A 25441-nucleotide genomic window follows, 5' to 3' on the forward strand; every position below is an offset into this window, starting at 1 on the left:
TTTTTTGAAAAGGAATAAATCAGTGGAGCAGGGATCTGAAAAGTCACTGGAAACAGTGCTGCTGTGACAAAGAGCATCAACCTCCTCAGGTAATAAAAGGAGGGGCTGTGTCTGTCTTTTCCCTCTCGCAACTGCAATCTGTGTAAGTTTCAGTCTGGGAGATACCCGAGTGAGCCAGCTGCATGAACGGCATGGATTGTTTTTGTTATCAAGAGCGACCTGAACCTTTGTGATTGCTGAGTGGACCCGGCTGGGCCATTGTCCAAGCCACAGGGAAAACTCCCGGTGACTAATCTGCCCCTGACGTTATTGACTATATGAAAGGGTAGCTGTATTTTCCCCTCATACTCAATATGAAATAATTCCATTCAAAATAAAATGTTATTTCTATCCATCCATCCATTCATTCATTAACCAACACGTCAATCCCTTGTGGGGTCGCGAGGGGTGCTGGTGCCGATCCCCAGCTGTTAATGGGCGAGAGGCGGTGTTACACCCTGGACAGGTCGCCAGTCTACCGCAGATGTTATATCTAAATAATATTAAATAACAAAATTATATTTCTAACTTTCTTACCTCAGAAGACCGTATGACTCTTAAAAAAAGAAAGAAAGGAAAAAAAAAGACCTGTCATTTCAACTCGTCACCAGAGGGGGCAGACATCAGTAAAGATCCTGGAACGTGTGCAATGCACATTTAAGCCTGGTAGGTTGCACACTGTTATATCTAGGACACATTAGATGTCTTGATGTCACACATATATGACTTCCATACATTCTGGCAACAGATTCAAGAAAGGTGTCTGCTTAAAAGTAAATAAATCGCAATCTTTGGCCATCAATGGGGTTATTTATTCAGATGAGGAGGGGAGAAGATAAAGAAACGGAGCATCCTGGTGAAGAGCTTATGGCTTTGTAAAAAACAATGACGATCAGACATCGGTCACAACAGTGGTCACGCTGTTTGATTTCCCCTTAAAAAAATCTGACACTGCAACGCATTTGTGGCTGGTATTCTTTGGTTGACAGAGCGCTAAATCAGAGGTTGGCATGCCTGTCACCCTGAATGGCTACAAATCTTTATGCCAATAACCAGAGTTGCCAAATCTAACTGACAGTTTCCAGCCCAAACACAAAATGAAACCCGCCCAGCTCAAAGAATACCAGCCCAGATCCTGACTGCTATTGAACTCATGTTAAAAAGTGCAGAACTATTGAACACATAGTAAAGAACAAGACATCAGCACACAACTGCACTAAAGCAAAGAAAAAAAAAATAGTTGCACATACAGGGTCCAGTCCCCACAACATGTACAATCAGGCAACCACATGACCCACAAAGATCACTTTTCCAATCATGTCATAGCAACTGCAAAATAAGTTATCAATCGCCTCCCAGCATGAGTTGTAAATCTAACTTTATATATATATATATATATATATATATATATATATATATATATATATATATATATATATATATATATATATATATATATATATATATATATATATCAGACATCTTTCACACAGCAATGAAACATTTCTAAAATTATAAAAAGTCTTAAGTCTGTTTTGGGCGTTTGCTATCAACTTTAACCAATACTATATCACAGTGACACTTGATTAACCAGTGATTATTAACCATTAATGATGTCAGGTTTGACAGATTCTAGACACTTTATTAAAAAGGTGCAATTGTTTGCTTTTCTGCCACACGACAACTATTTTTGATAGAATTTTCCTATGAATACTTCCTAAAAACCTGTCAAATGTTGTGAAAAGCAGCACATATTTTAACAGCCTGCCCAAAGCTATTGTTTTCCAGCCCATCATATTCTAAAGAAGCCCAAATGGGCAGAGACCCACCCAATCTGGCAACACTGAAAAAGACCAGATATTTTCATTTGATTCTTTCCTACTTCTGAAAAGATGGAATATTCCCCTTTTCTCTTTCAGGGTGGCAAATTTTTTTTTCTTCTGACTTTTATATTTATTTCATTTAACCAGGGACATAAACCTTTTGACATAAAGTACCCCTTTGGCATTCAGTTTTTTTTTCTAACAGCAGCACCTTTACAAGGAAGCAATAATTATTAAAAGTGATAATCAAGCACTGGGAAATGGCTGACATGCTCACAGAAAGCTAAACTGTTTTCAATGCAGGATTTACAGGATTTCAGGCTGAAATGACCGCTGGTAGTAACTTTGATGGCGACAAATTTACCATTGTAGACTAAATTTCCGATGTCAAAAAAAAAAAAAAAACACTGACATCACTCTGAAAATTTGCTACTAATAATATCTTACACTGTGTATACTGAGGAGGATTTTTCATCTCTACATCCTCTTTTCTTTTTGGGTACCCCAATTAAAATTTCTTTGTAAATGAGGTTTGCTGCCTCCTGCTCCTCTTTGTTGGTTCACCACATAGCTTAACTGACTGAGAACGGTCTGTGCTAGACCATTTGCACCTTTTAAATGGGTGATAGGGGCCTCAAGTACATCCAACATTATGTTAATGAAAAAAAATCTGCATGTCAGCTTTTTACAACCGGAGTAAATTTCATCACAACAATAATGATAAAATGTGACACAACAAACCTTTGCCATGTATTTAAAGGCCCTCCCGGCAGTGGTTTCTATAATAAACGTAATCTTTACCTGTCAAGTGTGAGCAGACATGCAACAAATTGTCAATCATCCGCATGAGATGTAATAAACACATACAATGCTGTCTCAAGCTGAGAATAAAACTCTCCCAATAAAATGTTTGTCCACCCAGGAGGGTTCAGAAGAGAACCTGAATACAAGCATTGCCATTGGTCGACACAAGCAAGTCGATCTGGAAAACACTGCAAGGCCACAATTGACTTTCTCAGATTGGGAAGCTATTTATAGATTGGACCAAGTTAAAGAAAATATCTTGTGAAGTATGAAGAACAATGTCTAAAATATGATGGAGGAAACCTACTTTAGGAAATCTAGTTTAATGTTCACATGCTATACTTGGAAAAACAACCAGAAATGCTTCCTTTGACACAATTATCATTACTAATGTTTACAGGTACCGCTGTCTTAAAAAATCTGGTTCAACACTGAAGGATGGAAGAACTGAGCTTTAACAAGACGTCAGAGGAAAACAGTTCCAGCTACAACGAGAATGTGAACATTTTTACAAACAATGGCGGTGACTTTGACTTTTCTTGGACAAAAGAATTTCTAAACTGGATGAATTGGATCACCATTGGCATTGGGCTTCCTTTTACTCTAATTGTGATAGTTGCCGTTTTTCTACAGGTACGTACAAAATAACTCAATTTATCAACAAAGAATGTGAAAGTTGGCTTGGTGCCTGCTCTTAAAATAATGTCTCTCTCTAGTTCCAGGTGTAGGTTTGCCTTTTCTCGCCCTAAGAAATGACTGGAATGTTTGAAATACGCAACGTTTTACATGTTAATATTCTTGTTCTTTCGTCTTTCCTGCAGGCGAAAAAGTACCAGGATGTCCCGGTCTATGTCATCAACCTTCTCTTCTCTGATATCATTCAGTTTTGCTGCAGAATTCCATTGGATTTAGAAGGGCATGAGTTTATTGGTCGTTTCATCTTGTCTATTGGTTTAATGGCCAGTGTTGGATTCATGGTGTGCATCTCCTTTGAAAGGTAACAGTATGTTCCCCTCTGTGCTTCTTTTCTGTCTCCCATATTCCCGTTTGTTAGCGCCTGATAGTCTCCGTAGACTCAACTGCTACATCTGTTACTACAGGTATTTGGTCGTCACCAAGCCGATGTGGTACAGATTCAGGAGAAGCATCAAGATGTCCGTTGTGGTCTGCATCGCGGTCTGGGCTCTTACTCTTCTTTTAATAGTTACCGGTTACCTGGCAGCTGTTTCTTGGAATTTGAATCCTTTTACTTTAATGATATGTGTTCTCCTCCTGCCCTTACCCGTCCTCATCTTCTTCTTAGTTGGGACCGTTAAAGCCATGTCTAAGGCCCGCAGTGTCCCAGCCGATGAAAAACGACGAATTGTAGCCATTCAGGTTGTTGTGCTGCTAATTTACACCCTGCTGTTCCTGCCCACGATCATTTTGTACCTGTTGTTGAATTTTATGATTGTTTCGCTGCATCTAATGATCATTGCTTCAGTTTTTCTTTTTCTTAGTCCCCTTGCAGACACCACTCTGTATTTTTTGAGTCGGAAAAGCATCCTGGATAAGTTTCTGGCTTCACTCTGTTCTTGTAAAGTATCGAACCATCAGGAGGTGAGCAGCAGGGATCGTGAAAGCACGATTCCATCAACTACTGAGACTGATTAGGTTTTAACATTTGGAGCCTACACAACAATCGATTTACTGTAGCTGCTTTTTTGGGCTGATTCGAAACAAGGATGTGGTCTAAATACTTTTGCTTTTTCTAAATTGTTTAATCAAAATCACTCGTTGGCAAAATATGTGACCTACTAAAGAGGAAAGTAAACAATCAGCTGCAGAAATATGATTTGCATCATTCACTGAGCACTATGAGCATTCCTTTCATATGTTTAGTTCATTTTTTGGTCATTAATTATTCACAGTATATCTTCCGAAAGCCTCTGGGAATAAATTGGTTGTGGTATTTAAACACTTTTTTTGCTGATCTTGTCACAAGTTATGCACACGGTTACCTGTTCCCCTGTAACCCTGTGGCGATTTAATGGCAGATCTATTGACCGTACGCACTGACTACAGGAATTGGAAGTATTGCTCCAATTTATTGGGTCTGAAACCATGATTTCAGTCAAGAAACTTCATGGGGACCAAAAGCTTCTAAAACGGTGGACCTTCATGTTTAGGGTGAAGGGTTATTACGAAGGTATGAATAAAATGCATGCGTATATTCCGGTGTCCTGTTCTGACAGCTTAGGCAAAAATACATACAAATACTTAAATTGCTACATATTCTTAGCCATGGTATGTTTTCTTATGAGCGTGTTGTATTGTCAATATATGCATGTAAACAAGTTGTGCGCACAGTTTCCATTTCGTTGATCCAAACCATTAAGTCAGGAATGTCTTCACAACTAACTACCATCTCTGTCCTTTATTCTAGAGAAGTTAATCTATAAAACAAACAGAGCAACATTTAAAGGTAAAAGTAAAAAAATTTAACTCTGTTAGTTCGCGCTTATGAATGTTAGGTGGATGCTGTACCTGTAATAATATGCTTATTTGTTGTTTGTTACATTGTATCCATTAATAAAAGCTGTTGTGTAAAGTTCCCACCTCTATGTCATCTCTAACTAAATTCATGACATCTCTTAAAAAAAAAAAAAAGTATAGTGAGAAAGTTCAGTAATCTCACAGAGGACCTCCTCTCAGATTTTTTTGTGGGCATACAGCGGTAAACAATACACAACAAGACAGACACATCAACAAAAGGGAAATTTCGCAAATGTTAATAATAAAGAACTTTGCAAATATAATTATTATTCATGTGACAAATAATCCCATCTGACATTTCAAGAGAAATCTTAGTAGCAGATCCCTTTTCAGGAAGAAAAACACCCCAGATCTTGTAGGAATAGAACAATAAACACCTAAAACACCTTTTCTCCGGTTCTCAAATAAACTAAGAGAGATCTGCAAATGTTTTTTCAAAGTGTTCACAGACCTGTAAATAGTAGCTGGACCAGATGATCATCCTCTGAAGGGCATCAAATTCAGGACATTAATGTTGCAGTTCATTGATCAGTAATCAGACTTTATTGGTTAAAGAGGGATTTTAACAAGGGTCAGTCAGAATGTCAGTGGGGTTAAAAAGAGAAAGCAATTGTTTGAAACAGAACAAAGATTAAAGTTGAAACTGAAAGTCAAATGTTATTCTTAAATCTGAAAATCAGCAAGCGCCACACAGAAACAGATTTCACTCGGGTGTCAGACGGGAAATGTTGCGAAACCTCTCAAGATTAAATGTGAGTTCAGAGTAAATTCCATGGATGAGGAGCACGGAAGAAAAATGCAGATAGTTTGTTCACTGATTTTAACAGAGAAAAAAACATAACAAAAAAACAAAGCCGTCGGTTAAACGAGTGGAGACAACGAGAACGGGTGGGCTCTAGTACGCTGATATGGAGATGATCTAAGTAGAGATATCTAAAACAGAAAAAACACAGCAGATCTTGCTTTAACCCTAACCCTTTAATTTACCATTAAATGTAACGTTTTCATGAGCAATAATCGAGTCACACCTTCATACGGACGAACACGCTGTAGTTCCCTGTCGATCACTGTTGTGTTCAGCTGTTCGTGAGGTCATTTGGCCGCATATCCATTTGCATTTTCTAGACTCTTTTTAGGTTTCGGGAAAGGAGTAAACACCCTCCAACCTTCTAGAAGTTGAGAGCTACTTCATTGCTACCGTGTCACACGGAGGGCTACCTGTACTGACCTATGAACGAGAAGAGTCAGAGCTCACCTTAACTGCATGTAATATAAACATGTTTTAATGCATTTATCATTTAAAATCTATGCAAGTATGATTAAAAAAGGAAGAGCAACTAGATAAGATAACATTTTAGATGCAGTTCACTGCTATTTTTTTAACAGGCTTGAGGGCATCACATATGGTCCTCGAGGACTACCCGGTGCCTGCGGGCACTATGTTGGTGACCCCTGATCTAAACGTTCAGGATAACGCGCGTCTGAATTGTTCTTTCCCTACTAACTATGTTTAATAGTTTTTTATGGTATTGTTTTTTTTTTACTAACTCCCTCTGACCGCAATGCGCTCTTAATGCAACATCCCAGGATCTTGTCTGAGGGAAAGATGGAGGTAAGGGGCATTCCACTTTGGGCCAAGTTGCGATCGCTGATTGGTCCGTTGTTGACGAGCCTCCCAGATCGACTGACATTGCGTTTATGAAGTTCAAGTTTTAAGTTGGCGTTTCAGAATCGATGAACTATATTTACAAAACGGTCTTGGGTAGAATAACATGAACCAGTGAGTTGTGGGTTTTTCGTGTGGCAGTTGACTTAAATCTCAGCGCTACAGGGAGACATTATTTCAATAACAGCAGGATTGTCAGCAACACTTTAGACAACAGTTCCTACATCCACAAACTGCAGCTGTGTTTGTCTTCAGCATGGCCTCTCCTGCTGATGGGCGCCATTAAACAGATAAGCCTCTCCTTTTACTCAGCTTGACATTTACCCCCTGCAGTGATACAGTGGGGTGAAAATTGTAGTTGATGTCTCCAGATTTCCTCTGTTAAGTTTTTTCGCCCTCGTGTCACAGTTAAATGCTTCAGATCAAACTGATAAAAGTAAATGGATCAAGGTAACCTGAGTAAATAACTATATATATATATATATATATATATATATATATATATATATATATATATATATATATATATATATATATATATATATATATTTTTTTTTTTTTTTTTTTTTTTTTTTTTTTTATTAAGCAGGCATTTTATGTACTGAAGACCATGCTCTTACATTTGGCACAGAATTCAGAAGTGAAGTAAGAATTGAATGATATGTTTGGGAGTGTACAGAGATTCATAAAAAGGTCGTTTCATGCTTCTTTTTTTAATTGTATACCATCCTAATTAATATCAAGGCTTACTACTCCCAAACACGATGTATGTTTGATGTAGCATATTACTGTCATATAAAAACAATAACCTGGAATTAGTCATTAAACAAAAAAATAAAGAAATATGTGTATTAAAACTGAGAAAAACTACTACTACTACTCCCTATTAACTGGTGTTGCGACGACTGTGGCTTCAAAATAACTTAATTGTGATGCTCGTTGTGGCCATCTACTAGTCTCTGACTATTTTGGGGGGGGCGGGGGTTTTGCATTTTAAGCCCATTTCAAGTAATCCCACAGCTTGGCAAGGATGTTTTTTTGATTTATTTTATTATTATTTCCTTATTTAACCAGGTAAACCCCGTTGAGATCTGGATCTCATTCTCAAGGGGGACCTGGGCAGAAATCTGCAAAACACTATAACCTGGTTACAAAAATAAAACCAATTATTACATATGCACAAATATAAAACAATAAAAAACAATTTAAAAGCAGTGACACTGTTTCATAGAAGCTTGTTGTCTATCTTTAAGAACCGCTCGAAATAAGTCCAATGAAATAGTTTCCGACATCTTGAGCTCAGACTGGAGCTGATTCCACGCGGTTTCGGCTTACCTAGGAAACCCTTGTCCTACAGCTGACTACTGAGGAGATAATATTTGCTTTTAGCTGAGGCAGTTCTTGGAATAATCAACTGTAGAACATATTTTCATCATCTAGGTACCATACTGATGGATCTGCTGACCAGCTGGGACCAGTCTGAACGCTAAGGTGAAGGGGTGCCAAACTCCAGTCTTCGAGGGCCGGTGTTCCTGCAACTTCTAGATGTGTTCCTGGTCCAACACACTACTCGAGGACTGGAGTTGATACCTGTCATGCTTGCCTGCGTTTAGCCTGATATACGAGCTGGACAAGGAGACGCGTTTTTAAAAGGTTTATTGTAGAGTAGAAGAGGTTACAGGCAAAAAAAGGCAGTGAGGGCAGGGCGAGTACAGGAACCAAGGATGGGTTGGCTGAGCACACAAGCGCTGAGGAAGCAACACGCATGCTGGGAGAAGAGACGAGCTGGCAGAAAGTGGTTATAAAAGGCATGCGTAAATAGGTAAAGTCACGAGTGGAGTGACTTGGAATCAATTAGACAGCAACAGGTGGAGCTGATCTGATGAATGGAGCCGGAATGACGACAAACAGCCAATCACTCCCAACAAACGCAAAAGAAAGGCCCAAATCATGACAGACGCCTTAGCAAAGAGACGAACCCGAAAGCAAAGAAATAGATGAAAAAGTTTCAAAAGAGTTTTCAAAAGCTAGATTAGCACAGGGGTTAGTCAATAATAGATTCAGCGTAATCTTCTACAAGAGGTACGGCAGCGCATGCAGCGAGAAGCCGGCGTCCACCCGCCGTCAAGTGTCAACGACTGCTTCAGCATGCAGTCAGGCAGGGCGCTACAGCCATCTCACAAATAATATCGCAAGACAAGCACAAGATACGCCAGCTCTCAGAGCACATCGCCATCCTCCAAACTCCACAGCCAGCACCATACTCAGCTTTTAATCTGAAGTGATAGAGTGGGAATAAATTAAGTTTCTGTCAGTCCCAATTTAATTAGCAGGACACTATTACAAACTTGCTGCAAAGCCTTTCAGGCTTGTCAAATCGCGCTGCCATAAGAAACCTTCATCCTTTCAATCTTTCTTTATTTATTTTTTTAAGAGTCAATGCAAAAGTCGATCTAATGTCGTAGTCAGGAGTTCCTCGGTGAGATTATGCCGAAAAAGCAGGAGGGGAAGCCTTAATGAGAGCGTGGGAGGAAGGCAGCGGAGATCATTTAATTATTGTTCCTCATACATCCACTTATCATGCCACAGCACAACTAGTCTTAATGGCTTGGTGGTGCTGGGCAGGATATTATTTCATACATGGGGGAGTTAAATTAATGCACGATAGGGTTCAGTCTCCTGGAGAAAAATAATGGCAATTCTTGCAGCATCAAATATTGGATTTGTTAATGAATGAAAGCAGTTAATCTCTGGCTTGACTTTGAAAATTGTCAACAACAAAAAAAAAAACACAGATCAAAAAGCAAGGTAGGGGGACTCCCTTCCCCTTAAATGAGATAGAAATCGATCCAGAGAATACTTTTTTCACCAATATCATAAAGAATCAAATATGATTTTTTTGTTTTTTTGGAATGTATGAGGTGGTCTCTTGCATTCTAATTGGCTTTTGCTTTGTAACTCTCTCATGGATGGCATTTTGCCCTCTCTCATTGTCAGACCGTGCACATTGACCCAGGCATACGTTATGCCTGCACTGCTTTAGATGCTGCTATGTAATAATCGGTCGGTCACCAACGTTCCGGTTTCAAAAGTCATCTCCTAGAAGTGAACGACCTCGGGAGTCCGACAAAGAGAGTCAGAGTGAGAGACAGAGAGGTTGAAAGAGCTGACTCTTTTTAGTGAACCGACCCAAAGGAACTGACTCTCCAAAAGAGCTGAAATTCTACTCCCTGTTGCTTTTTTTTTTTTTTTTTTTTTTTAAATGGGGTTTTCCTGGATGAACCCCTGATGTTCTGTATTTTCTCTATTGACATATAACAGCTCTCTTTTTTGATTTACCAGAGAAAGGATGGCTAAAAAAAAGAAAAAAAAAAAACCTTTCCAGATATACATACCTAAAAAGCTTAATTTTTCATCCGCTATCAATTAATAGAAAATCCAGAAGTGGCTTTTTAATATTTTATGACCTGCTGACTCTTATCAGACGTCTGCAAAAGCATGACACGCATCTTCAAGCTGACAAGCCGAGAAAAATGACGTACGTTGATGCCAGAATCCCGATTTTAGCGTCTGAGTGTCTTACAGAGGTTTGTCTATCTGGTGTGAGGTGCTGGGTAAGACTTTCATCTTCAGCAGGCATTGTTCCTGCCTCGACACTAGCCCACCACCAGCAGCCATTAATCAGTGTTTATTCCCCATTCAAACCCGATCAATACCTCTTAGCTTTAGTTTGGCACAAAGACTCAGAAGCCGGGAGCGGCAAGAACAATCCCTGCTTCTTTGGTTTTTCAGAAACAGAAGAAAACCCCCTTTAAACGAGGAGAAAGAGTTCAGGAATCGGAAGCGAGCAGCAGCGTTGCCCTCGTCAGTGCAAGTCACCTTGGAACTTACCGTAGGTCCTCCAAGGACTGCTTTGTAATAAGTTTATGAGGTGCAGCAGCAGTCCTGTCCTCACAGATGCTCACCTTTGGCTGTCCCTGTTCCCCCTCCTGGCTGCGCGGCTGAGGCGGCTGCTGATTAGCAGCAGCTGTGCAGAACAACGCACAGGTGTAGGTCATTAGAGACCGTCATCAAACTGACTGATTCGCTTTGTGTCTGCCATCCGCGCTGTGGCGTCTTTGAAACAAAAGCCCGTCAGCGGCGGCGCGTCTCCGCAGCTGCCGCTACCTGTCTATTTAAGGACGGAGGAGGTTTCAACAGAGCCAGCAAATTCCCCCCTCACCGCCCATTTTGGAGGACAAACGAGTGTAGGCATGGCAGCACGTGTGGGAAAAAAATGGAGAAAGCGACAGAGGAAACAAAAGAATGAAAATCTGAGATTCGTCAATAGTCTCTGGACCAGGGTGGTCAAAGCGGCCCAGAGACGTGTGGCCCTCAGACCGCAGTTCAAGGGCGGTTTTAGATTTGGCCCTTTAGCTAAAACAGGATGGACCTTTGCTGTGATTATTTACGTTGAGGTTTTCGCTGACAAATGGACATCCTCCTCAATCCAAATAGTTTTGTAGGACACAAATCCTTTATGCGCTTTTTTATTTGTTCATTTTTGTTTGTGTTAATTCTACTATAATAGCATGCAGGGCCACAAAAATCTGTTGTCTTTTTACTCAGAAATACACTAGAAATACACTTTTGAACAACATTCTTGGTGTTATTGCTGGGGATAGAGTAAAAACATTTGACCAGAAAACATACTGAAACTATACATCTCTGTTTTGTTAAGTCAGCTGCCTGAGATCCTCTTTTTAGAAAATAATTCAATTTATTTTTTTGACTTTATTTCATTAACACCTCATTTCCAGTTAACACAGAGTTGCGTTCTGGCTAGCTGAGAAGCCCACACCGCCTATAAATCACATGTGCGGCACCATTTTGGGAATTTGTTACGAAGGCCAAACGTTGGCAGCGTGACAGACGAGATACAGATAATTTGCAAAGACTTTTGAGAACACCACGTCTGGCTAACCGTGGCAACAGAGGGCAATTTCACGGTATCTCAAACGCTAAGACTGATTAAACCTGAACGACATTGAGCAGAGGTTCTTGAAAACAGTTTGAGGTTTATGAAACCTAATATTTGTAAGAACACCACTAAAGAGTGATTCTATGGCTTTCTCCGGGCTGTGTTTGTCATGGTTTGATTGGTAAAACCGATTTCTTTAATGATAAAATTGAAAAAGAAACAAATTACAGTTGATTTAACACACGGAGAACACAACATGAAGCGCTAGAAATAAAACCGGCATAGAAAAGACATTCAGACAGGCCCAGTATTGAAAGAATCCATCATGACTATGTCAAGCCAGGTTTAGGTAATTCAGGTAAAGGCGCACAAGAGACCATGAGGTTGATCATAGATTCACTGACGCTACAAATGGATGAGTTGCGTGCTCCATACATACGAGCAACATCTTTGGATGGAGGCTTATGAGGGATTAAAGCACTACATACTCAAGAATGGAAATACTGCTGCTATTGTGAAGGAAGGCGCATGTGTTTGGAGCTACTTATATGGCAAAAAAGGTGTTGCACCATTTTCCGCCACCTTTCAGATTCTATGACTCTAGAGGGCGCTGTTTCGCTGACAGGCCCTGAGATCTGGAAAATCCCAGTTTAATCTTCTATCCTGGTTTTGAAACAGCCCTTGGAGAAGAAGTGGAGAATAATAACGACGGCAAAATAAGGACCAATGCCTGGTTCACAGGGCAACATTTTCCAAAAGTCGTCTGATTTTCAAAGCCTGAGAGAGCAAACCAGTGGCGTGGACGGACAGTGCAGGTGCTCAGGAGGAAAAAAAGAGGCACCTTGTGCAGCGCAAGCACATGGAGCAGTCAGCTGCCTTTGTAGTATGAGATTTACTACAGGCACAGCTTGAACATCATGTATATATACCCATTTTGAAATAATAGCCATATGCTTTGTAATAATGTTCAACACTACAGGTTCTCATAAAAATCAAACTGGCAACAACAGAACAAAGTATTAAATTGCTGCACATTGCTGCACGTCTTGATTTGACGTTTTTTCCCGGGGGAAAAAAACGTCAAATCAAAACAACGATACATCTTAGATGCATTTAACAAAATTCTTAAGATTAATAAAGCAACATGATACTATAAACTGATTAAAGGTTAAATTGGTGACTCACAACTAGTCTTTAAGCTAAATTTTCTGGGTCAAATTTCAAACTTACATTACAGTTATTTTTATTTATTTACTTATTTTTTTAGGGCACAAGAGTAGTTCTTATTGGGCACATTTACAGAAAATGTGGTGCACTAATAAAATAAACTTTTAAATCCAGAAAAGTTACCTCACCTCATGCTCTGCACTGTAAAAGATAAAATGAAGAAAGATGAAAAAATAATTTAAGGAGGGCACTTTTTTGTACAGAAGAAAAATGGCAGGTGCCCCAGCCCCACACCTAGGGTCTATCTGTGCACGTCCCTGGACCAAACACATAATAAAATAAAATAAAAATCGTAGACATAACAGTTTTGCTCGTATAGTGTGATGTGTCTGGCCAAATGACAAGCACAACACACACACACAAACAAACAACCAGGATCATTCAGACATCAGACAGGAAATCTTGCAAAACCTTTTGAGATCAAATGTGATTTCACAGTAAATAAACAGGGGAGACAAAGACAAACAGTGATGATAATTTGGACACTAATTTTTACAGAGAAGTCATTACAAAAAGAAAAGATGTTGGTAAAAGGAGTGGAGACAGCAGGAACAGGGGCTCTACGCTTGGTACACTATGGAGGTGATCTCGGCATCATCAAAACCTGCTGGAATATCTTACACTGATGACAGGCTTTTTTTAAAAAAAAACATGTCTGCCTTTATGAAAGCTGAAAGACTGCGGTAAAACCCATCAGCACAATGCCATGTTGCCTCCTCGGCTGAACTGGTCCTCAGAACCATACTTTTCTTCTGCTTGCTTATATTCAGCTCTTTGTGGTGTTGGCGACAGTCCTGTCAGGTTAACAGCATTCTCAGTGAATCACTATGTACCAGTCGTAACCTTTTTTTAAAGCTGTGTTTAATCCTACATCCAATTGACCTTTTACAGTAAATCTGCCAAACAGGGAAACAGACAATGGGACAAATTTTCTTTGCCATTTTTTCACCTTTTTAGCTCCTCGTTGGCCTCGGTAAGGGTCTGCCGGTAACAGCAGGCGAACCCGGTGCAGATTAATGGCACACTGAGCCGCCCTTTGCATTTAAAGGGAGACTAAAGTGTGGGAGCCGGAGTAGTTAATTTCCACTACCACCACTCTTCCTCTTCCTGTCCTAACAGAAGAACTCGGTGCTAGTCAGGAAGCTGTGTCCTGTCTTCAATTCATCCTCCTCCTCCCGTCTGTTCAGGATACTGACCGGGGGCCTCATTAAACAGAGAGGGTGACACGACACGGAGCATTTCAGACCATTTATACCTAAACGTGAGCAGCCAGTAAACACATGTTGCGTGCGCCTGTTTATGAACACCGTCGATTCCACTGCCTTCAATCAAATTAAAGTGCGCGATCTGAGAAAAGTGTCACCCATCCACTAGCGTGTGCGCTGCCGTTAATGAGCTGTTGCACAGCACAGCCACAGTACGTTGCTTTCCTCATCTGCGAGCTCCAGTGTGTTTCTGGCTCTTCGGCTCGGTGTGTCAAAGGATTACCGTCTAATTTAGAGCTGCTGCTTTTCTTGTTTGCCTCTTAAAGCAACCGTGTATCAGCCACATTGCCAAAGCGTTACGAGGTTCGGTGCGTGGGACTGGAGTAATAAATGATTTTTTGCTGGGATTCGCTTCTGTCGCCTCTCCTGGGAAGATTCCTGAACAACACAATCGTACAGTCAATGAATGAAAGAGCGAACCGCCAGCTTCTCTTCCCGCTCGCTGTCTCTTTTTATTTCTGACTTTCCAAATCACGGTCTAAACGTTTCTTGGTGCAGTCAGGTTTTTCTGTTTCAATGTCCTTTGTTAGTCCAAGTTTTAACTGCGTAGTAATATTTATATACACAGGCTTTTAACAAAGGAAATCCACCATAATGTTAATGGAATAATGTAAATGCCTCATTAGCTTTAAATTAATATATAAAAGGACTTTACAAACATGAAACAAAACAAATGGGGAGAGTTGTTTAACTTCAATGAGCACAGACCAAACATAATACATAGGGAATAACTTCCCTTAAGCTGGAGACGATAAATGTTCCTTCTTTTAATAGTAATAAGATTCACAATATTTCTTTTTTTTTCCTGGTAATGTGGCAATAAGAATTGTTGTCCTAATGCCAAAAGAGCCCAACAGATTTTGTTTTCACAAGTGGAGCAGTACTGCTTTCGCTGTAGTGCTCCGCTTGATTTATATATGCAAAAAGCTTTTTTTTAGATTTTATGCTGGGACTATTTCGTGTTCAATGGACACTGAAATGGGAAAGTAAAAGAGGGGAAAGAAGGAGAGAAACAGATGAGACAACATGCTAAAATGGAGAAAAACTGAAAGAGAAAGAAGAGAGGAAATGGAGAGAGCAAACATCCTCAGAGTCTGCTTCTATACCTGCAAAGAGAGATAAAAAGAACAAAACCAACCAATAAAATATTACAGGTACAAACAAGCAACTCCTTGATACCATCATTGAAAACTATATATATATATATATATATATATATATATATATATATATATATATAATTTAATACAAAATGTATTAAGTGACAGAAAAAGATAATAACAGGGGTTTTCTGTATTGAAGTGAATCTGTAAGTACTTGGATCCAAGCACTTGTAGGTGTTTGTGAGAGTCTGCTTGTGTATGTAAGGTTTGTACATAAGAAAAATGCTCAATAATGGTTGTGAGGAGCCAAAGACCCCCGTCCCAGAGTACCGAGGCAGACGCCAGGGGAACCAGAACCTCAGGTGCCCGAAAGGAACCCCAGAGCAAAGGTGCCCAACAGGGACCAACACAGGGAAAGCTGCCTCCCCCATAATTCCTATTTGACAATATTTCAGGATACTTAAATGAAATGTCAGGATCTGAGGACACATGAGCTACACATCGTTACACACCCGCTAAATGGGTGCTAGCGGGCCACAAACCTTGATTATAAGCATTTAGCTTGACTTTGCACACATAAAACCTTACAGAGACTGGGCACATTATAACAAGCACTGTATGTTTTAGGAGGAAGTGAAAGAACGAACGAATGAATAGTTTTATTTAAGCGTCATGCACACATGTGCCCACCCACACGGGTTGTAAGACATTACAAACACAATGAGGAAGATGACCGTATATTCAATGGAATTCAGGAAGTTTTTACTCCTATTATTATTATTATTATTATTATTAGAATTATTACTATGATTACTATTACTATCATTATTATTAGTAGTAGTATTATTATTATGCATTTTATGCTGAAAAACAGAATCACAGTTAATGAATAAAAGAGTGAACTCCCAGCTTTTCTTCATGATCTCTGTCTGAGGGAAAAGTTTCCTGCACTTTGGCCCCACATTAATGTTGTAGTATTGTCTCTCACAATAAAATCAATTATTTAAACCATTGAGTTGAGTAATTCTAGCACGAATAACGTGGTACTACATAAAGTGATACAGTCCATAAAAAAGTCAAGACCAAGACTAAACTAAAAAGGTTGGCATTCTCACATTAAGTGTAGAACAAAAATTTTATGAAAAGCCTGATCCACAGAAATGTGCCCTGCTTGATGTCAAACATTCACCTTCTTCTTTAGGATAGTGGCCTCATTATTTCTAGATTACCGTCTATGAACAACTGTTGAAACGTTAATGTGAATTAGCTCTAGTGGAAATAGATAAGTGTAAATGCTAAACAAGGCAATACTGAAGGCAAATTAAACGTATGTAGTGAAATTATTATTGTGGGACACCTACATAAAGTAGCGCATAATGCTGAAGTGGAGAAAAGGAAACTAATTCGTGTCTTTGTATGTTTGCTAATAGAAATGTGGAAACTTTAGCATACATTTACTCTTCACCCCCAAACACACACACACACATTTGGTTGCAGTTACATCTGCAAGGCTATTCCAGCTTTGCACATTTAGAGACTGAAATTTCTCACATTCTTCTTTTCAAAATATCTCAAGCTCAGTCCGATTGGATGAAGAGTGTCTCTGAATATCAATTATCAACTCTTGCCGCAGATTGTGAGCTGGATTTTGCTCTAAACGTTGCCTAGGCTTTTCTAACACATGAGTACTCTGATGACATGTTTCATGATTTGGCGCTATATAAATAAAATTGAATTGAATTGAATCCTTGGTCAGCATCTTTCTGAATGGTGAAGCCCCTCCCCTGTCTCGTCTACTACATCCCCCAACAGGTTGTTGTTTTTTTCACACAGGATTGCCCTATATTTAGCTTCATCAACTTTTTGGCCACTGCTGAACATAGGTCAGATTTGAGATTTGTTTCTCAGATGCTTTCCCTCCTGTCTGTTCTGGTGGACAACCATGTAAGTATTGTGAAGCCCTTTCTGATTTCAGAAAATGGAGGCCTTGACAGAAAATTGAAAGGATTTCTTGAGGCATATTTTTGGAGGAAGTTTCTGGGGAAAGGGAACTGAATATGAATGCAGGACACTTTCTTATAATTGTTTTAAAAAAGATAAATAAATAAAAGAAAACTGTGTTTTAATGTCCATCAGCTTCACAATTACGCACCACTTTATTTCGGTGTATCGGATAAAGTTTTAGAAGATTACAGAGAAGTTTGTGCCGCATGAGAAAATGTTTAAGGGTTGTAATAATAGTGTATTTCCTCAATGTGAAGGTTTACATGAATCCACCTGTTTTTTTTTTTGTTTGTTTTTTGTTTTTTAGCTCGCACCTTCTGTTACATCAGCTTGAATACCCTTCCTCTCCTCCATTTTCTCTTATAGCCTCTTTGATGCCTGCCTATTCTTGCTGCTCTTTCGAACAAGTCAAGCGTTCGCTCTGAAAGTGCTCCAAATATCAGGAGAACAGCAGAAAATGTCAGAGGTATTCCTGCCATCTTAAACGTTACTCCAGCAAGCCCCGTGCGCTCGCACACATTAGCGCTCGACTAAACGAGTTGCGGGCGACCAATGAGAGCGAAGAGGGAACGCGGACCGATGGAGGGAACGAGCCGCGGGGAAGGGAGGAGAGGGAGGGGAGAGCGTGTGAAAGGTGTAAGAGATGAAAGCCGGAGTGTGAGAGCGGAGAGAAAAGAGACGCGCTTTAATAAGGAGCCAAAGAGCTTTCGCTGCTTTCTTAACAGATGAATTTATCCCCGCTTGCTGTCATTTTCCATACTCCCTCTCCTTCCTTCCTCATCTCATCCTCTCCCTTATCAGCACTCCCTCCATTTTTCCTCTTTTTTCCCCCCCCCCCTCCAGTGCCCACGTTGCTCCCTAGTCGTTTGAATTCATTTATTTAGGCTTGACAGCTTCGGTAGATACAGCACTTAGTCCTTATTGAGGAAGTAATTCATCTTTAATTCTCCAAACTCTTCTTGAAAGTTCGTCGTGCCCAAGGACTTTACACACTAAACCCCCGCACATAAGCTGTGCCGTAAATACGTAATAACTTCTAAAACCTCGGCAACTGTATATCAAACTAAAGTTAGAAATGTCATTAATTATGCCCTACATTATTTAGCGCCTCTGTCTGCGCTTTTAAGTGCAGAGCCCTTTATTCACAATTTATGGTACAATTTCAAGAGAACGCCAAACGTGGATCTGGTCGAGTTTTTAGGAGACCTGAGAAATCATCCATAATATGTAAGGCTGAATAAATTGATCGGGTGATTCAACTGGGTGACCTGATGTTTTGTTTGGTTCAGGGGTACACGCTGCTCAGACACGGCGGCGTTTCACTGGGACAGTTATTGAGGACGCACGTGGTTTTAGTTGGATCAACGGCGGCCGTGAACAACAGAAGAAGAAGAGCTAAAAGGACATTACGCACCGAAAAAAAGAACTGAGCGTATTCCATGGTAAACCGATATAATTAATCCTTACTATTTTACAGTCATCCCGGATCATCTTTTGCACGCTGGTGTACAGAAGCGAGCGATAAAAAATGTTGAACGAGGAGCCGTAATAATGCCAGGCTTCAGCTGGAGTAGTCTGGTGGAGCTGAGCAGACATCTTTAATCACAGACTTTTAACCACAGCAACCACTGAACACTAATTTAATTTCCTTAGTTGGTTTTGGAGTGGGCGACCAGTGGGTAGCACCGTTTCCTTGCAGCAAGACGGTCCTGAGTTCTGACCCCGGCCTGGATCTTTCTGCAAGGAGTTTGCATGTTCTCCATGTGCACCCGTGGGTTCTTCCCTGGTACTCTGGCTTCCTCTCATGGTCCTGAAACAGGACTGTTAGGTGAACCGGTCTCTCCAGATTGCCCTCAGGTGTGAGTGTGTGCAGTGAATGGTTGTGTGTCCCGCGTTTCCCTGTGTGGTCCTTTGATGGAGCCCGCGGTGCACCCTACCTCTCGCCCAATGACTTTTTGAGAGAGACACCGGCCTCAGACCCTGCAGGCATAGGTGAGTATAGATCATGGATGGATGGTTTTGGAGCAACACATGCTGCCATCCTAAGTAATGACTTTTTTTTAAGGGACGTCCTCGCTTATTTCAGCAGGCCAGTGGATATCCACATTCTGCATGTATTACAATAGCAGTGCTTCATAGTAGGTACTACAATGGCCTGCCTACAGCCAAAATCTGCCTCCCATTAAAAATGTGTGCCGCATTTTGAACTGCAAAATACAACTACAGCCATGAACAGACTGATAAGTTTTTTTTTTTGGTTTTTAACATTAAATATCTTGTCTTTGTAGTGTATTCAACTGATTATAGGTTGAAAAGGGTTTACAAATGCGTGCGTTCTGTTTTATTCAAGTTTTACACAACGTGCCTTCGTTAGAATCAGGGTTGTGTGCGTGTTTTCATGTCTCGTCTTGGAAATGAATGGCCTACAAACAAGGATCTCTCAAAAAGGTCTCCTCGTTGAGTAATTGACTCTATTAAATCACGACTGCATCTGGCATCGAAGTAGACAGGCCACACTGATGAAATGGGTCCCCGTGGGGGTATGGCCCTCAACCATTTGGATTATTTGTATCAATGTGTGGGTGGTTGCTTCCAGGTAGAGTGTAATGGGTTTTGTCGAGCTTTTCGCGACCCGAAGATTGTGACCCTATCTGGTGCAGATCTTGAGTAGTGAGCTTTAAAGGATTATTCCCTCCATTCCCGTCCTTTCCCCCTAGTCGTGGTGCTGCAGAAAACAAGAGTAAATTGAAAAAAATATAAAGCATAAAAGGAAATAACTCCTCAATTTGCATTTATTCTCTAAGAATGATTTAGGGTGCCAGAAAATAAAACCAAATCAGCATTGTTACATATTTTTAATTGTGAGAAGAGGCTGCAAACGAATGTCTTTGATTTGCTTTGCAGCAGCTGTACCAACAGGTGTAGACGGAGCTGCGTGTGGCCCACAGAGGCGGTACAAAACAGAAAATGAAAAGCAAAGTTACACATTTAGAGCGCCGTGAATTTCAGACTGAGACGTCCTTTTCAAGAAAATCATCCGCATGATTCCAGCGGATTGAGATGGAAATGCCGCACGAGGCAATAAACCATCCATGCTCATTTGCTCTCTTCATAGACGCCGATTCGGTGCTTTAAACCATTTATTAACAGTACGAGACTCCACGGTGGCTTCCAGACGCACATGAACAGCCACGGAGAGAGAATATTGGCTGCACTGAATCCCTGAGATGCTTCATTAAAATGCACACAATGTCCCTGCTTCTGAAACACACTGAGAGGGATTTCCCAGACACACACACACACACACGTATAGGGACAAACACATACAATATACGACGCGATTAAACACATGCATCTATCAGTGCTGACTGCCGTTACCCACGCAGACTAGCGGCAGACCGAAAGTCACGTCCGCAACTGACCACAACATGCCATTTGAGAGGAGTTACTAACAGAAGGAGACAAGAGAAGAAAAATTCTGCCTTGCTTAAGGGCCTAATGACATAATGTGGGGCCAGCAGCTGACATGACTGATAATATCCAAGAATGCACACAGTCATACTGCCGGAGACTCGTCCTTTATTGCCCTCTCCAATATGACTGTAGGGGCTAACGCTCTGCTATGTTGGACCCTGCGTGGCAGGTTGGTCCAGCTCCCTGACAGTGAAAGGAAAACAAGAAGCAGAAAAGGAGATGGAAGGGATGCAGCTGGGCTCCAGCTTTCTTCAAATGACTCAAATACTCCGCAGTCTGACGTGCAGCTGTGCCTGCATCCATTTCCTCCCCGCGTGGCGTCGCACGGATACACCTAAACTCCTCCAGACAGCCACGGAACGGGACGGAGATTGGGACTTAAAGAGGAGATCAAAAGACGGATTGAGATTTTCAGCGGGGAGCGATTGAAAAACAGATTGTTGTTCCCTCCGACGGCTGTTCCATTTTTAACTGTTCTCTTTCCTCGCTCGTGTTTTCCTTGTCCAGGGCCGTCTTTGCCAGCAATTGTTTGCATGACAAACCCCTGAGACTGGTCTTTGTAAACCTGTGCCTGCTGCTCCTTTTTTTCCAGCCAGAAGATATTCCATACGCTGCCATGCAAAGGTATTAGCACCCCTTGAATGTTTTTTTTGGGTTTTTTTTTGCAATTTCTCCCATTAAAACCACACATTCTATAGTATTTTTGGGAACACTTTTGGGATTATTGTAAAGTGTAAGTAGAATGATACAAGGCTTCCACAAATTAAAAAAATTGAAAAAAATGCCATTTGTATTTCTACCCTTAACACCAATATCTCAAAATAAGATTTGATGCTACCAGTTGCCTTGAGCAGTCACCATATCAAATTAGAGTCCTCCGGTGTATAATCTAATCTTGTTATCAATCAAACATTTCTTTAACGCCCTCACCAGGAGCATCATGAAGACCAAGGTACACAGGAGACACGTCAGGGAAAGGGTAAAGAAGTTTAAATCCCCTTCCACGCCTTTTGTTGTCTCTAAGGGTTTTTGTAAAAAGGCTGATGCGGCAAAGGGGGTTGAAGCCAACCTACCTCTGCGTTGTTGTGCCCCTGACTTGCCAATGATGTAGTGAAACCAAGCTGCAGCAAAATTTAACGGCAAGCACACTCAGAAATCATTTCCAGCAAGAACGGTAAGAAAGTAAGATATACATATTAGAGCTGAGGCGTTTGTTCAGCTAAAAACATGACCCTACACATAGTTTGTTCTCTGATAATTAAAAATGTTAAACCTAACCTTGGTTTATGACTTATATAACATGATAAAAGTATTCACGTTATTTTACGAGTGTGAACGCCTAAGTCATGGTCAGCTCTGCTTAGCGTTAGAGAGGGAGGGGCTCTGAGGAGTTGGCCCATGAAGGCCATCACTGGAAAACATATGGTTTAAAGGGCAGTGTTTTCCTTTTTAGGGTGAGAGAAGCTGCATGACATTTTTGCGAAAGATCTCGTTCTATAACTCACTTTGAATTTAGTTTTATTTATATTGCGCCAATTCACAACACCTGCGATCTCAAGGCACTTTACAAAGTCAAATTCAGTAATATCATCCAGACAGATGGGTCAAAAAGTTTCCTCTCTAAGGAAACCCAGCAGATTGCATCGAGTGTTGACAAGCAGCATTCACTCCTCCTGAAAGAGCGTAGAGCCACAGTGGACAGTCGTCTGCATTGTCCATGGCTTTGCAGCAATCCCTCATACTGAGCAAGCATGAAGCGACAGTGGAGAGGAAAACTCCACTTTAACAGGGAGGAAAACCTCCACCAGAACCAGAACCAGGCTCGGTGTGAGCGGTCATCTGCCTCACCCGACAGGAGGTTGGAGAAGACAGAGCAGAGACACAAAAAAATCTGTTCTCATTCTTGCAAGACTGAATTGGGCGCTGATTGGATGAAGTCACCCAATCTTCTTCTTGTTTTCTCAGAACAGTATTTTTTCCATCAACATCCACCATTACTGTTTTGACATGAGTGGTAAAGGGGAGACTTCTGACACAGATATAATGAATATTGCCGATGTCAACACCGCAACGCATCTACTGTTGTCCCACACCATCAGCTTTTGTTCCTGAAAGCTCACATCCGTTTCCACCTGTGAGTTACGAATGGACAGCGCTATCTCGTCTGTGTGGGTTTGTGGCAGATACATTTTTGTAAAATGGGCTAATATATAAAGTGTATGGCATTCCTGCAAACCTACCGTGACATGGCCATTATGACAGGCTGAGCAAGGAGGGCACTTATCATGGAAGCTGTCAGGAGGCTCATGGTCACTCTGAAGGAAGTGCAGAAATCCAAAGCTTGGGTGAAAGACAATATATCTTCAGGACAGCTGTTAGTTTCACACTCTTTTAGGAAAGAGTGAGAAGTTGAAAGATGTTATTTAATTAAAGTAATCCAGGTTCCTGGATGTTATGCCACAAGTCATGTAAGGGACACAGCAAGTCCTGTGCTAAGTTGAGACCAAGAAACTAACTTTGCATAGCTAGCTAACCAGAGTTACGAGGCAGCTTATTCACAGAGGAATGGCCCAGGCAAAAGCGAGACCTAAATCCAAACGAGAATATGTGGCAAGTCTCGAAAACGGATGTTAACAGACACTCTCCATCACGTACTAAATAAAGTTAAGAAAACTATATCATGTCCTTTCTATTGTATAAATTACCCCCAAAAACCAAACATGAAAATATTCATGGGGAATTAAATACTTTTGTCCAGAACTGTATTCCATGTTTATATAATATCCCCTTTTTCAAAGCCAACCTGTTGACTGTTGAGAGCTGCAGTTGTAGCCATTTAGTTTATCTAGTTCCTTCCTCCATTTAAAACAACTGTGTGCGGTCTACTTGCTTCCGAAGCCGCTCAAGCGTGAGAGTACATGTGTTGGACCACAGCACGGCATCTCCTAAAGTGGATTCTCAACTACCACCCTTCAACTTACTTCCACCGCCCTCTTTGCTTTTGTAATTTCTCCCCAATATCCAGTTTTGCAGGCTAACAGCACGCTGTCCCGACTCATGCTGTTTCCTGTGTGTCTCATCTCCTTTTTTTCCCCCTCCTCTCATTAGTTTTGCCTGATCCATTTGCGTAAAACTTCACCGGCTCAGCTCCCCGGGATTGGCTGGAAGAGATATCCATTTCTCCGTGTAAATAAATCTGTTACTTCCCTGACAGCACAATTCATTAGCCTTCGCAGCAATCCGGCCGTTCACGCAGAGCGCATCGACAGCGCGGCGAATGTGTGTGCGCAGCTAAAAAAGAGAGACAGGAAGAGAGAGAAGTGTTAGGGGGGGAAAAAACAACATGTCTCTGCTCTTTGGAGGTTCACATGTGATTACAGGAGGAAAATGCTTCCAGAGGACAAATCAGCATGTATGCACCCGTTGGCTCTCTATAGATGCAGTGGTGCTTATTCTGTTCACTCCCTGGGGTACATTTGCTCATTTGTAAATAAACAAAATAGTTATTCCTTTTCTGAACTCACTGGCCAGACTCATCTTTAAAATTAGTCAAACTCACATTGCATGTAAACAAAACGCCTGTTAGCTTTTTTTCTGTCTGTACTGCTATTTTCTTTTACGTTAGTATTTAACTATTTAAAATATAATCTTGCAAAATATCTACCTCTGCAATCCATGCCCGTCATTCCCACTTCAAAGAACCGAGTGTAGCTCAGTATTGCTAATGCACTCAAAGTATGACTTTTTTAAATATAAACAATCATTTCTTGTGGTACCTAAGCATGGGTTTCAAGATAATGTGTCATGAAAAACACACTGAAGAGGTTAGAGAAGAGGAACAACGCAGACTGGATTGGACAGATTTTATTTTTTTTAATACCAACTTGATGTCGAACCTGTAAAATGAGCTTTAATTTGCTACAACTGCCAAAGAAAAAGTCAGAAAGCAGACAGACTGGTGATTGGTCCAGTCAAACCATATTTCCCATGCAATTTTGTTGGCTGAACAAGAACAAAGTAAAATGCAGTGCCTGATTAAATCACAAACTGGTCCTTCACTTTGTTTACACACCTTGTATAGTACTTTATGTATGCACGTCTAAAATGTAAAGACTTTGGACGAAATTATATGTTTTGAAATAAAAAAATTTATTACTCCCATTTTCACATTTGTATTACTCCTATCATAGATGGAAAATGGCAATGCAAGATGTAAGGACATAGTTAGCCAGTGCAGGGTGTTATATGAAGAGGTTGTTTGATTTTTGAAAATGTGGGGGTTATTTTTGTTTCCTTTGTTGTTTGGGATTTATATATGCCAAAATATTTTGCTAGAGTTTTGTAAGAATACAACAACCAAGCAGTACCTGCCGCATCTCCTGATGCCAGTGCAGCACCAGTCCTGTTTTAGCTCAGGGATGTGACAAAGTGGTAATGTGTTGTGTCAAGTTAGTGGGAAAAGGCAGTCTTGTAGTGGTTTTTGTGTTGTAACCTGGCTCACGGCTAAGTTATTCAGTAAATCATTTTGAGTTACATTGTTC

At 40.7% G+C, this 25441-nt stretch overlaps 1 protein-coding gene across 1 annotated transcript; it reads left to right on the top strand.

Moving 5' to 3' along the window:
* The first annotated feature begins 3230 nt into the window (after positions 1-3230).
* On the top strand, positions 3231-4319 carry LOC110366987 (proteinase-activated receptor 2-like). The gene is made up of 3 exons (XM_021311096.2): positions 3231-3299; positions 3488-3663; positions 3767-4319. The coding sequence occupies exons 1-3, from the start codon at positions 3231-3233 to the stop codon at positions 4317-4319; spliced, it is 798 nt and encodes a 265-aa protein (XP_021166771.2).
* Positions 4320-25441: the final 21122 nt, after the last annotated feature.

This window comes from Fundulus heteroclitus, chromosome 14, assembly GCF_011125445.2.
Source record: "Fundulus heteroclitus isolate FHET01 chromosome 14, MU-UCD_Fhet_4.1, whole genome shotgun sequence".
In the NCBI taxonomy this organism is placed as follows: Eukaryota; Metazoa; Chordata; class Actinopteri; order Cyprinodontiformes; family Fundulidae; genus Fundulus; species Fundulus heteroclitus.